Genomic DNA, 13,597 nt, shown 5'->3' on the forward strand with positions numbered 1-13,597 from the left:
AGCATAGACCTTCATATACCAGGAAATACTAAAGTCCTAGTGTAGGTTAATTAAGTGATACTGTTTGAGGGCTACATCTCTACTTACCTTCCAGAGACTCAGAAATAAAAGTTTTGCTTTTTAATGTGAATCTTGTGTAGTGTTACTGTAAGTTTATAACTTTTAAGTTCACTGTATTCTGGCACGTCCTTCTTAATGCTTCCAGAATGGCATCAGCCTAATTTACTGACAAAACAAAGATCTGGAAAATTTGATGCAAATGTTCACTCCAGAGCTAATGTGCATTTCTATTTTTGTAAAATTCATATTAAGCCTGGTCTTCTATCATACTGGGCCTAGGGCAGTTTCTGAACTTGGTAAATCCAAGGAGAACAGATTAATAATATTCAGTCCATTCTCTTATATAAACTGATCTCCATGTTTCTTTCTGCAGTCCCTAAAGCTCCAGAGATTGATCCAGCAGCATGTCTGGTTGCTGATAACTGCATAACAGTATCGTGGAGAATGCCTGAAGAAGACAGCAGAATTGATCATTTTGTACTGGAGTACAGGAAAACTAACTTTGATGGACTTCCTCGAGTGAAAGATGAACAACGTTGGGAAATGATAGACTATATTAAAGCAACTGAGTATATGTTATCAGGTAAAGATTTTTTTTGTTTGTTTGTTTTTTTATTATATTTCAAAACTGAGAATATCACTGTAATTCTTCATGCTTGGAAGTTTCACAATGTACCTGTTTTCCTGTATTGTAATGAAGCTTCCATTGTTTCACATGAGTCTTAGGTGCTTTGTACAGTAGTGGCTCTGTCTTTTTGTTTGCAAACCTCTAGGTCAAAAGAACATTCATTAAATGAAGTTCACACTGGTGTTTAAGCTTGTTATTTTCAGATTGAGATAAATGGAAGATAGCTGTGTGGAATAAATCTTCATCTTGTAAAAAATATCAGTAATTGATGCCAACTCAAGTTTCTAAACATTCCATTTTTAGGTCTGAAATTTGATACAAAATATATGAACTTTAGAGTACAAGCCTGCAACAAAGCTGTGGCGGGGGAGTACTCTGATCCTGTGACTCTGGAAACCAAAGGTAAAATTTGAAGGACTGACCTTAGATGTAGAGAACTCTGTACCTATGTTCTACCTTCATAAGCATTGCTGAAATGTGCTTCCTGTGTGAGAAGTGTAACAACTATTTCTGTAAAGGATTAAGAAGGTTATTGACACAAAGCTGGCCTTCTAGCTTACACATCACTACCTCAGTTTTGGTGTTTAACTTTCTCCAACAGAGCCTGACATTGGTTGTTTTGAACTCTGGATCGACAGTGTTATGTGCTGCTGCATCATGCCAACATACACCAAGAAATGATTAATGTCGTGGCTGAGCATCAGTAGGACTCTTAGGGCATCTAAAGTTGGCTGATTATTGGTACTTAGCATGTGACAGGTAGTAGCTTTCTGTAAAGAGAAGATGCTGATAAGGATTGTTTTTACTTTGTAGATTCTAATCACTATTAGAAAGAGGTAGCTCCAAATTGCAGAAATTAAGTCACTGTGTTAGAAATCATTAAGTTTGAGGATGGTGGCTCCTTAACATCATTTTGTAAATAAACTAGGGGGAAAAATTCTGAGAAGTGGTATTTTGTGATGGAACACAAATCTCCACTGCTGTAGTGGAGATAATGATCCTCAGGCTTTAATTGTAGACAAGACCTTTAGTGTAAAGGGCAAAATGACTGATATGAGATGGATAATTAAAATATAAATTCTGTTACTAATAAGAACAAAGCTATATGCAATTTGAGCTGATGAGCATTCTGTTAATTTTTCTTAAACAATTTTAATATTGCTGCTTGTCATCTGACATGTAGGATCCATTTTATAGCCACTTACATTCTTTACTCCAGTACCATTAAAAATAATTCTGATTATTTGGGCAGTAATCATACCTCCCATATTTTTGTGTGAACGTTGAGCTCAGTTCCTTTACTTACCAGTCCATAGATACTCAGTATCTTCATTCACTACACTCACTGTTTTTTAGACTTGTGTGTTGTTGAGCTCTAAACTCCTTTCTTTCAGAACTGGACTGTAATATCTGAGGGTATTAGGACACTACAGAACAGGGAACTTGACATACTGTGTTCATTTTGAATGAAGGACTTGGTTGCAATGTGTACTGAGTCTCTTCCAGTTGTATCCATTCCCTACTGCTCTTGTGTCTAAAGCCAACTTCACAGTTCAACACTGGCTGCCTCTGTGCTACCCTGTAAATTTAGCATTCTTCAAGTTTGCAATCCTTACTAATCATATAGAGTGTGTGGAAAATAAGCATACCTGATTTTTTTAATCATTCATATTTTTAAGATCCTGGGAAGTGGGATGTAACTAGCAGAAGGCACTGGCTGAGTTTGATTGCTGGTACTCCAGCATTATAAAGATGAAAAAACTTACTTTGCAATCTACACACTGGAAATAGATAGTTGGGCTTTATGCAAAGGGTACCATACCTTGATTACAAGCAGCAGACTAAAATGCAGTGTCTCTTTGCTACAATTTTATTACTGCTTCTGTAATTCTTTGTGAATACCCACTGTTGGGAGAGAGCATTATACCATTTCACTGTTCTGCATTTTGTCTTGATCAGCATTTGTGTTCAGTTTGGACAGTACTTCATCTCATCTGAACTTGAAAGTTGAAGATACTTATGTTGAATGGGATCCTACTGGAGGCAAAGGTCAAGAAAAAATAAAAGGGAAGGAAAATAAAAGCAGGTAAGAACTCTGTTTTGTAAACTCTGTTTTGTTGTCTGAGATTTCTCAGCTGGCAATTAAGGCAATCAGGCAGGGATTGAAAACTGGGACAGCAAAGAATTTTTCATTCAGAAATCTTGCTTTAGAAGAAATTTTTATTTCCCTTGCCCTGTCACACAGGTGTGGAGGCTGTTTATTGAAGCTATTAGAAGTGAATCTTAAATTAGATGGGATTTAATTAATTTTGAAATACATTTGTTTAGGGTACCATTGAGGGTGCTGAAATAATTTGTGGCTGTGGTGGGTTGACCTTCGCTAACCACGAGGTGCCTACTAAGCTGCTCTATCACTTCCCTTCCTCAAGTGGTCAGTGGGAAAGTGTGATGAAAACTTTGTGGGTCAAGATAAGGACAGGTGAATAACTCCACAATTACTATCATGGGCAGAACAGACTTGAGTTGGGGAAATTTAAATTTACTTATTGCTAATAAAAAGAGTAGCATAATGAGAAATAAGAGTGAATCTTAAAGTATCTTGCCTCCCATCCCTCCCTTCTCATGCTCCTGATTTCTTTGCCTCTTTTATCTGAGCAGGTGGATGGGGAATGGGGTTGTGGTGAGTTCATCATGCATTGTCTCTGCTGCTGCTACTTCCTTACCCTCTTCCTCTGCTCCAGTATGGAATCCCTCCTATGGGAGACAGTCCTTCATGAACTGTTCCAACATGGGCCCTTCCCACAGGTGCAAGTGCTTCACAAACGGCTTCATGGATCGTTTCCAGAGAATGCAGTCTTTCAGGAATGGACTGCTCCAGTATGATTTCCAAATAGAGCCACAAGTGATGCTAGCAAACCTGTTCCACTATGGGCTACTCTATCCAGAGGACCATAGGTCCTGCCAGGAGCCTGCTCTAGTCTGTGCTCTCTATGGGCTGCAGCTTTCTTCAGGGCACATCTGCCAACTCTGCTGTGGAGTCTTCCACAAGCTGAAGGGTGGCTCTATTCTTTCTCCATTCCTAGTTGCTCTTGGGCAGTGTTTTTCACCTGTTCTTAAATATGTTATCACAGAGGCTCTACCACATGGTAGTCACTGACTGGTTCAGCCTTGGCCAGTGGCAGTGACCATCTTGGAGCCAGCTGACACTGATTCCATCTGACATGGGGGAGCATCTGGCAGCTCTCCTGCTACCAAATCCTTGCCACATAAACCATGTACAGTAGATAAGAAAAATGTCAGCAAGCAAGTAGTTCTGTGTTCAGTAGTATTGCAGGTCAGTACTGGTGAACAGACAGCTTTTCTACTATTAAAAAAAAGGAAACAGCTGGCTGCTTTTTCCTTGTGAAAAACTTAAGGTTAAATAATATTGGTACTATAGATGTTGCTTGAATTTATCTCATAACCCTCATTGATGATGAAAAGGTACCAGTAAAACAAACCAGATAACAGAACAAAATGGGTAATGAAATTTAAACTCTTGTAAAAAATGGCAGCCCTGAACATATTTACCAACTGTTTTCATCCAGGAAACATACTTAAGGAACTTCAACAGAATTCTTGGTAGGCTGTTGAATGTTAGGCACTTAGATGTGTGCTGTTCAGAATCACTGAGTAGGTCTGTTTGGAAGATTATTGCAAGATCAGTCTGCTCTGGCTGAGCCTTGAATACATCCAGGAATAAAGAATGGCAACTTTCTGGGCCTCTTTCAGGCCAGCTTCATGGAAGGGGAGGAATATCCTGATACCTCACTGGAATTTCCTGTGGTACAATGAGTATCAGGGGCCTTTCAGGTATCGGTGTGTGCCCCTTTAAGAAAAGCCTGGCTCGATCTTCTTTGTCATTTCCTGTTAACCTTGTTGAAGATTGCAATTAGCTCTTGTCTTCATGAGGCTGAGCAAACAGAGTTGTCCTCTGTGCATCATGTTGTTTGCCATCCACTGGACTTGCTCTGGTATGTCAGTGTAAAATCCTGAGGAGCCCAGACTTGGGCGCAAGGTTTCAGGCTCAGCCTGATAAGTGAAAATCAAGAGGAATAGTCATTTGCCTCAGCCTCCTTGTTGCTGTCCAGGGTGTGACTGGCCACCTCTGCACAGGGCACAGAGCAGCGTATTGATTGCTATTGTTCATCTGTTGTAGGCTCCTGTTATCCACCAAATCTCCCAGATGTTTTTCTGCAGAATTGCTCTTCCCTTAGTTGTCCCCTAGCCTGTCATATTGTGTGGGGTTCTCTCATCTGGAGAACAGTATCCATATCCGGGAGCTTGGTGTTCAACTGATTCTCTACATCACCCACTACCTAGTTCGTATCTCATCTCTTGAGGTTTGGGGTTACTCTGTGGGAATGGGACAAAAGCCTTGCTCAAGTCCATTGCTCTTGAATTGTCCGCAGAGCTGGCTACTTCTTCCTCAAAAACAACAAATTGGCTTAGCGCAGCTTGAGATAATTCATGAACAAATACCTTCCCTGTAGAGGGAGCATGATAGAGTAAGTTACAGTGGCATCTCAAAAACGAGGATAATTTACTGTAGTAATAGAACGTTTGTTTAATGACTACTTCTTTCTGTTGACAGTGGCCAGAATCTCCTGAAGAGCAATAGAAGGTGACAATATATCTCTTATTCCTAGGATCTAGCACCTAGTTTTGCTGGGAGTCCATGCTACTTTGCTTGATACAGTGATAAATGAATCTAATAGCCTTTATCAGTAACAGTATGCATGGTTATAAAAATTATTTTGGAGTTTAGTTTGAATTCACAGAGATTATGTATGTATTTTCCATTGACTAGAAAACAGCCTTCTTGGAAGGATACATCCTAGCATGTGGGAGACCTGATTTGCAATTACTTGAAAAGCATTATCCAATTTAGTGTTGATACAAAGATCCCTGTTATCTACAGATATATTGGTGCTTACTTAACCTTCTGACATATGATGGCACGCTGAGGTTTTGACAAATGCAACAGAGTTCCTTTCTGACAACTGTTAAGTTTTTTTAGTTCTTTTTTCTGAATCCCAAAGCCATTTTTGTCTCTGAATTTGTGCTATAGATTTTAGTAGGCATCAGGGGAAAAGAAATGAGTGTTCTCACGTTTACAAAACGGATGGAGTTTAGCCTGATGGCATATACAGAAAGCTTTGTGAGAATTCTGTGATGAATCCACTTGTCAAGCAAGATAGCCTCTTTTTGTGATATGTAAAGGCAGTTAAAATATTCTCTTGTTCCTTGTGCAATTGTGCTTTTCAATGTACAATTTCTCTACATGATTTTCCTAGCAAAACTCCTGTTTGAGAAATCAGTTTTCTCATTTTTGTTCTCTTGCTGCTTCTCACTGATTTAAAAGTTGTGGGAACAAAATGAATGCCCAGAGTCCTAATTTCTTGTAGGTTACTCCTGTATTTATCTTTCATGTGAAACAAGCTCTTGAAGCTGTGCAGTCAATACTTCTGCTACACAGTGTGTATCAATATCTGATAAACTAAGTTTTAATGTCTTGGAGATACCTCCACTTGCTCAGAAAGTGTAGAGTCTTTTTGTAGTTGTCAATAAAAACTTCCCTGCTTCTGGCTTTTACTTTGATAGAAGGGCATGGTCATGTGTTCAGCTTTGCATTTCAGGCTGACCTTTTCTAGCAGGAGATTTATAGAAGCTTTGATTCTTGCAGGAGGCTTTTGTTCCCTGTTGAGAGTATATGTACAGCATTGTCCTCATTAGAGGGAAAATTTGAAGCTAGCTCCATAGTCAGAGGAAGAAGTTGCATTTAAAGTGTTTTAAACATCAAATATGCAGCTTCCAAGGGTTGAAAAGACACAATGGCAATAAAATGCTTAATTATGTGCAGCATGCTTATCAGACTAGAAAAATAGCCTCTGGATAATTTCTGGTATTCCTCCATAGATAACTTCTGATATCTCTCCTTGACATTTCTTCTCCAAAAGAGAATATTTATTGCTTGGAATATGTTGTATTTGCTGAAATAGGTAAGAAAACTGAGACTAACAGCAGTGCTGAAGGAAATAATTGTAACCAGGAGACCAGAATAACTGGTCTCAGACTAGTGGCAGAAATGTAACAGCTTCCTAGCTGAGGAAGACTCTGCTGCATTGGAAAATGGGCATCAAACTGACTTACTGAAGTAATAATGCCTGCCTTTTTTTATGGGAAGGAATACTTAAGCACTATGGGAAAACACACAAACAAAACCAAAACAAAAGCCCCTCCCTCCCCCTAAAAAAAACCCAAACAAAAAACCCCAACAACAACAAAAATGACCCACAAACAAACAAAAAACCCAACCAACAACAACATCCCAGCAAACTAATATATTTGTTCAAGTTTTTATGCCAAATACTTAACATTATTGTCTGAACTGTTAAAGGCTGTTAGATTTTTTTTGAGTTGACAAAGCCTATGCAGTGGCCATTTATAGAAGACTTGAACAGACTATATTGAGGACCTCTTGTCTTCCTAATTTTGAGAAAATACTAGCAAAGTGCCTGCATTTTTCTTACAGCAATCTCTAAATGGCCACACTGCTTCCTGCATAACTCAATTACAGTGAGTCTAACAGAAAAATTTCAGGAGCTTTTGTTGGAAGTGTGAGTGAATGATCTCTGCATTTGAAGCAGGATGAAATCTGCAAAGTGTGATAGTTCCTCCTGAAATGATGCTTAAATTTTTGGCTTTGGCTTTCTTTTTTTTTTTTTTTCCCATGCTGCCACTCGTTACCTTTTTCTTTGGTAAGTAAACTCCAGCTTTCTCTTAATAAAATTCTAAAACTATTTATATGGTACACCTGGACAATACACAGTGAGCCCCTTCATGTAACTCTTGCAAGCAATTTAGAAGTTTAGCTATCTTCTGATCAGCCTCGGCAAATTTGGCTAAATAGTGATCATGAAGTAGACAACCTTTTCATCAGTGATTGTAGATTTCTGTAACTGGAATAACCCAAACTTTCTCATGAAGATGAACTAGAAATTCTAGCATTCTTATTATATGTCAATACCACTCAGCTTTTGATTCCCATTGTGACTGTGTTTTAGTGAAGGTATTAGGCAAAAGGGATATTTCCTAGCCCTTTGTGACTTGAAAACACTGCTGAATGACTCAGAAAGGAAACTTCACTGTATTAGTGGACATTTAAGTAGCAATTAACTTCAAGTTGCAGCTGAAAGAAAAGTTGTGAGAAAACTTAGTGTGGTAACTCTTTGAAGGGACTGCAGAGGATGAGGATTTGAAAAGTAATTCTCACGTGTATTTCAGAGACTTATTTGTACTTTTAAGGTTTTGGTTTCTTTTTCTCAACATAGAATTAAACTGCATAACTGTGTCTGAAAAGTTCTAACACCTTGCTACTGATTGCCTTTATAATAATAACCAGACATGATTACCTGGGGTTTAATATTCACTGTAATTTGTGAATAATCTCTATTTTGTTTAATTATTAAATTGCTAGGAATTATTTTTTAGGGTTTAACTGAAGTAAAGGGAAATATTTGAAAACCTCATTAGGTTGGGAATTATTCCTTTATGCAGCTGATTGCTCATTAAATGTTTTCCAAATCAAAGTAGGTCTTTATTATTTTGCTTTTGCTTCCTGAGAATGCTTTTGAAAAGTATGATTAGAAAATCTAAGCCTTGCTTGTGATTAGACTTAAATTTGATGATGACTCTTGAGGAGTTGCTTTGTGCTCTCAGCACAGTGTGTTCTGACACAATTTTTGTTCTGTAGTCTTTGATAGACTTAATACAAGTGAATAAGATCTCCACCCTGCAATATACGTTAGGTGTTTCAATTTTAAATTTTTTAAGAAAAATTGTGATTCATTAAACTGTGAAAATCTCACTTGATCTTTTTCTTAATATCAGTTGTCTTTAGATTTGACACTTTGGTTTTGTGGTGTTGTCAATGTGTGTATTTTAAAATAAAGTTATCATAAGTTTATTTCTTTTAATACTTCATTAGTTACACTTTTTCCTGGTAGTTCAGTTATTGCTTATATAAGCTGTAATTGTTCTGAAAGACCTGGCTTTAATACAACTGATATTTTCCCATTCACTAATAATTAAATGCCAGTGAAAATTACGTATTTGTGACATTGAATATCAGCAGTGTATTCATTTACCTGATTGTTGTAGCTGATCTGCAAGACTTAGTGGAAATCTCATGCAGAAAACCAGAAACATGAATTTACTGAAGTCCTGCACAGTGCACACATTCCTTCAAACTATGTGCCCTACATCTGCTTGATTTCCCCCCCCCCCCCCCTGTTTCTTTTCTCATCTGTCTTTGAACTTGTTTGTTAACCGTGTCTTGTGTTTTTTTCTGGCTGTTATCTCTCTTGGTTCTTGTGCATGCATATTGCTAGAGCTGTGAAGTGGCTGAGCTAATGTGTTGTTTTTATAGCTTATGTATGCTTATTGCTCCCTAACTCAGTTGTGGAAACTTGAATGTACATTTCTGTAACTGTGTCCAAATCTTGAATGTTTCATGTCTTCTTAGAAGTGGTGCACCATCTCCTAAGAGGACATCTGTTAGCACAAGATCCTCAGTGAGGGGCAGCAGAGATCGTTTTACTGGTGAATCATACACAGTGTTGGGTAAGGTGAACTTGTTACGTCTGCTATGCTATGGAAGAGCAGATAAGCTAAAAATTTGCATGAAAATGTGTATTGTTCAAGGCTGCATACTTGATGCTGTCCTACAAAAGGTAGTTTTGTCTCTGTAATGCTGGAATTTTGTGCTACAGCAAGTGCCATCAAGTCTGTTGAGGCTCTTTATTACAAGGCCATTAGTGACTGATGTTCACTGCTATTAAATGTGAATTGACATTAAATGTATCCAGTCTCAAGGAATATAAGTAACACCGATCTTAATCTATTTTATATTTCTGTTCTGTTTTCTTATGCATTAATTTTTTTTTGTTCCTTGTAGTTTAGATTTTTCTATTTCTAAGACCTCACCTTAAAATATAATAGAAGACATTATTGGTTCCTATAGAGAAGAAAGCATTGTTAAGGTACACATAGTTATAGCAGCTAAATGTTTTCTTGTTTGTTTTATGTAGGAGACACTGCTGTTGAGAGTGGACAGCATTACTGGGAGGTGAGAGCCCAGAAGGACTGCAAATCCTACAGTGTGGGAGTAACATATAGAAACCTGGGGAAATTTGACCAGCTGGGAAGGACTAATTCAAGCTGGTGCATTCATATCAACAACTGGCTGCAAACTACGTTTTCAGCAAAACATAATAATAAAACCAAGACTCTGGATGTACCTGTTCCTGATAGAATAGGAGTATACTGTGACTTCGATGGAGGTAAATTTCAGTCTTAAAAGATTTAGCTAAAAACCTAGTTATCTATGCCAAGCAGTAATGAAGTATTACATTACTTCCAGATAGATTTAGTCTCTTATGAAAATAAGGTCCAGAGCTGTTTGTGTAACAGTATTTGTAATGTCAGATGACCTAAGTTCATCTATGTGACAGCTAGTTACTAACTGAGAATTTTACAGTCATGTGGACAGTATTTAGTATCTCCTGGAAGCTTTTCCCTAGAAGAGAATCCATTTTACAGAAAATTAAATAGCAATAGCCTTTAAACATGCATTTCAACTTGTTTTCTGCCTCTCTTAGGTCAACTCGCATTTTATAATGCAAACTCAAAGGAGCTGTTACACACCTTCAGAACAAAGTTTACCCAACCATTATTACCAGGCTTCATGGTCAGTATCTAGAAAATTTTATTCAGTCTATAGCACTAAATTAAGTTTGCTGGAGATCTAAGTGTTTTTTGAAGGAGAAAACTGGGAGCACTGGTTTGGCTGACATAGGACCTTAAGAAATGCTCAACTATTCTTTTTCTTTCATGTAATGCTTTGTATAGCACTCTGATAGGAGAACTCTGCACCTGAATGCCTCAGCTGTGTAAATAAAAGTAATTACATTTTTATAGGGTAAATTAGTAGCACGTTGCAGTAGATGATGAGTCTGGTACAATCATTGATCCAGGCAAATCAGATGGAAGCCCAAGTCGCTGCAAGCTGTCAAAGCAGGTGTCACGAGAGAGAGCAGCACAGATGCTTCCCTCTGAGATACAAGGCTCTGTCTTTGAAGCCTTTAAAAGCTTAGTGGAATTTTCATCCAGACATTGGTCTGCATAATTTTTTTGTGGTGCTAAGCTAATCTGTGAAAACTTGGTAAAATTCTGAAGACTCAAACCTTGCACAACATGCACAGGAAAAGGGATTAATTACTTTGTATTGGTTTTTCTTTAATGTTTTAAATTATTTAATCTGGAGGCCTGGGCTGTGTCATGAGGTGCTATCAAGTAGATGCATCTGGGAGGACTTAGGAAAGTGGAGGAGCCCAGCATGCCAGTTCATACTAACAGCTCAGCTGCCCAGGCACTGTACTCTAGCCTCTTGTAATTCAGCACGTACGAAACACACCATCGTAATTTTAAGGAGTGATTAAGCCAATTAATAAAGTTATACTTTTGGGCAAGGAGGAGGAATGGAAAAGTAGTAACTTGCCTAGGCAGCCTGACTTCTAACATTCCTAAAAACCTGTTTTTTCACTTGTATCAGACAGAATCTTTCCACAGTTTGTGTTGTTGGCTAGATGTACTGACAAGGGGAGTCTAGGCTTTTAATAGCCATTTACTTGGGGGTGACTAAAGTTGCCTTGCTGATCCTTTTCAAATACAGGGAACAGAATAGCTACAGGACTGTTAGGATACATGCATTAGTCACCCTTCTAGCATTACTGACTCATTAAATTGGTTCCTAAGGCATTCAAGGAAGTATTTGCTTACCCACTTCTGCCTGTTAGTCTGCATTTCATATAGCTCCTAGTGCTTTGTGATAGCAGTCTTACAGACACTGTTTAAATTTCCCTTTTTGGAAAGAAAGGGAATGTTTACAATCAGTTAATGTGTAGTGGTTTTGAAAGAACCATTTTTCTCCAACGCTGCATAAGAGAACTCGAATTACTAAGGTGGTTGGGATTTTTGGTGGGTTTTGTTTGTTTTTATTTGTTTTAATCTTTGTGTGTTTAATTCTGGTTTGTTTGTTTTGGTTTTTTTTGTTGTTGGTTGATTGGATTTGGTTTTGTATGGTTTGGGGTTTTTTAGCAAGATGTAGTGTAGCCTGCAAGGTAATTTTGATATGCACAATGTAAAAATGTAATTTTTCTTCAACACTTAAAAGAAAGCTTGAAGTATACTTCATACTATGTCTTGTGACTTGCAAGTTTTTTTTTTTTTTTTTTTTTAATACAGATGACTTGGTAGCTTTTCAGAGTGAAAATAACTTCAGAATAACTTGTGAGGAACTGAAGGTTTCCCTTGAGTTCCTCATATATCACAGATCTGTAGCTTTCATGTTAATTTGTCATTGTAAGTACTTGCTACTATGACACTGGTCTTCAGAAAAGTTTTCCTGTTAGAAGCACATCTTTTGCACCTGATTATGGAGTCATACCAACAGAGGTTGTGAAGCATCTTAGACTTTAAGGTCTTAAAAATGAGCTTCTATGTTATTAGAATGTCTTACAGAATGCTCTGACTGGAGAGCAAGTGAGAAAATAAATGCAGCAGCAAGACAAGTTTTGTTAGTTCGGTTGTGGGACAGGAGAAGAGAAAGGCAGATGATTCATCATGTTCAGAATATTTATTTTATTTTTTTAATTATTCTTTTTTTTCCCTCCCTTAGATTTGGTGTGGTGGGCTTACAGTGAGTGCTGGATTGCAGGTGCCAAGTGCTGTGAAAACACTCCAGAGAAGTGAAAATGGATTGAGTGGTTCAACAAGCAGCTTAAACATTATTGCCTAGTAATGTCTATTTGAACACTTCTAGTTCTGAAAGGTTTTTTTTTTTCCTGTGTAGCTGCTAACTCACAGAAGCTTGTGAGCATTCAATTAAACTGGGTTTGCTACCTGCTGCTGTTTTAGGCCTGGGTGTTAACAGTGCAAAAGTTTGGCGCTGAAGTGTTAGGAATTTACTGTGAATCCAGACAGAAATATCAGGCAGAAAATTGAACTGTTGCCTACTTGAAAAATAAGTGGATGAATCAAGAGCTGTAGCTATGTAATTTTCTAATACTGTATTTAAGCTTTTTGTTATGGACATGAATATTAATTTTATGAATATTTTTCTATGAAGAATATAACAAATCCACTTTCTTAGTTCTCCTAATATGAATTACTTTGACTGTATATTTTATTATTACTGAGCTTTGCATTAGAACTTGTGATATCAAATGTTCTTTAAAAATAATTGATTTGCTAGCCTTGCCTGGCAAAATAGCAAGATCATTTAAAAAACAAAGTATCATAAGAAGTTGCAGGCTTGCTATGGAAAAAAAAAAAGTAAGAACAGTCTGATTTTTTTTTTTTTTCCTCTGATTCAAAATCTTCCTATTTCCCATGAGTAACTGATTTAAACAGGTGCTGAACTGTAAATATAAGACATTTATCACAAATTATGGAATGTGTAAAAATGTAAAGGTATTAAAAACCATTCTTATGTCCTCATGTGTGAAGACTCAATATGTAAGACTGCCATTGGGCTAGGAAGCGTTTCAGCTAAGAGGTTCAGACCCAAAGCTCCAGAGCTTTTTAAAACTCAGCATGGTACTGTTCTTTCAGAACCTCGTAATTTTGGGTCATCTCTTGGCTTTCCAGTCTTGTGGCATTCTAATTGGATTCTGATAATTAGTAATTCACATTGTTTATCAGATGTGAATGAAAAATCGAATATTTGTCTGCCACTAGCAAAGCTACAATGCAGCTGAGGCTGGGAACAAGGGCAGGAGCACATCAGTTTAAATGTGTCTGCCTAGA

At 37.5% G+C, this 13,597-nt stretch overlaps 1 protein-coding gene across 4 annotated transcripts in view; it reads left to right on the forward strand.

The window, feature by feature from the left end:
* FSD1L (fibronectin type III and SPRY domain containing 1 like) overlaps window positions 1-12,596 on the forward strand; it is a 30,035-nt gene extending 17,439 nt beyond the window's left edge. For 2 of the 4 annotated variants that reach the window (XM_054397489.1, XM_054397487.1), the window contains exons 7-13: window positions 434-643; window positions 992-1,090; window positions 2,648-2,774; window positions 9,255-9,352; window positions 9,820-10,071; window positions 10,390-10,478; window positions 12,468-12,596. In XM_054397489.1, the coding sequence (XP_054253464.1) occupies window positions 434-643; window positions 992-1,090; window positions 2,648-2,774; window positions 9,255-9,352; window positions 9,820-10,071; window positions 10,390-10,478; window positions 12,468-12,587 (995 nt within the window). In that variant the 3' untranslated portion in view covers window positions 12,588-12,596. Of the gene's footprint in view, window positions 1-433; window positions 644-991; window positions 1,091-2,647; window positions 2,775-5,321; window positions 5,352-9,254; window positions 9,353-9,819; window positions 10,072-10,389; window positions 10,479-12,467 lie in introns of all 4 variants that reach the window. The other 2 variants (XM_054397486.1, XM_054397490.1) reach the window with 2 other exon arrangements.
* The last annotated feature ends 1,001 nt before the right edge of the window (window positions 12,597-13,597 follow it).

The sequence above is a fragment of the Indicator indicator genome, chromosome Z (genome assembly GCF_027791375.1).
Source record: "Indicator indicator isolate 239-I01 chromosome Z, UM_Iind_1.1, whole genome shotgun sequence".
NCBI lineage: Eukaryota > Metazoa > Chordata > Aves > Piciformes > Indicatoridae > Indicator > Indicator indicator.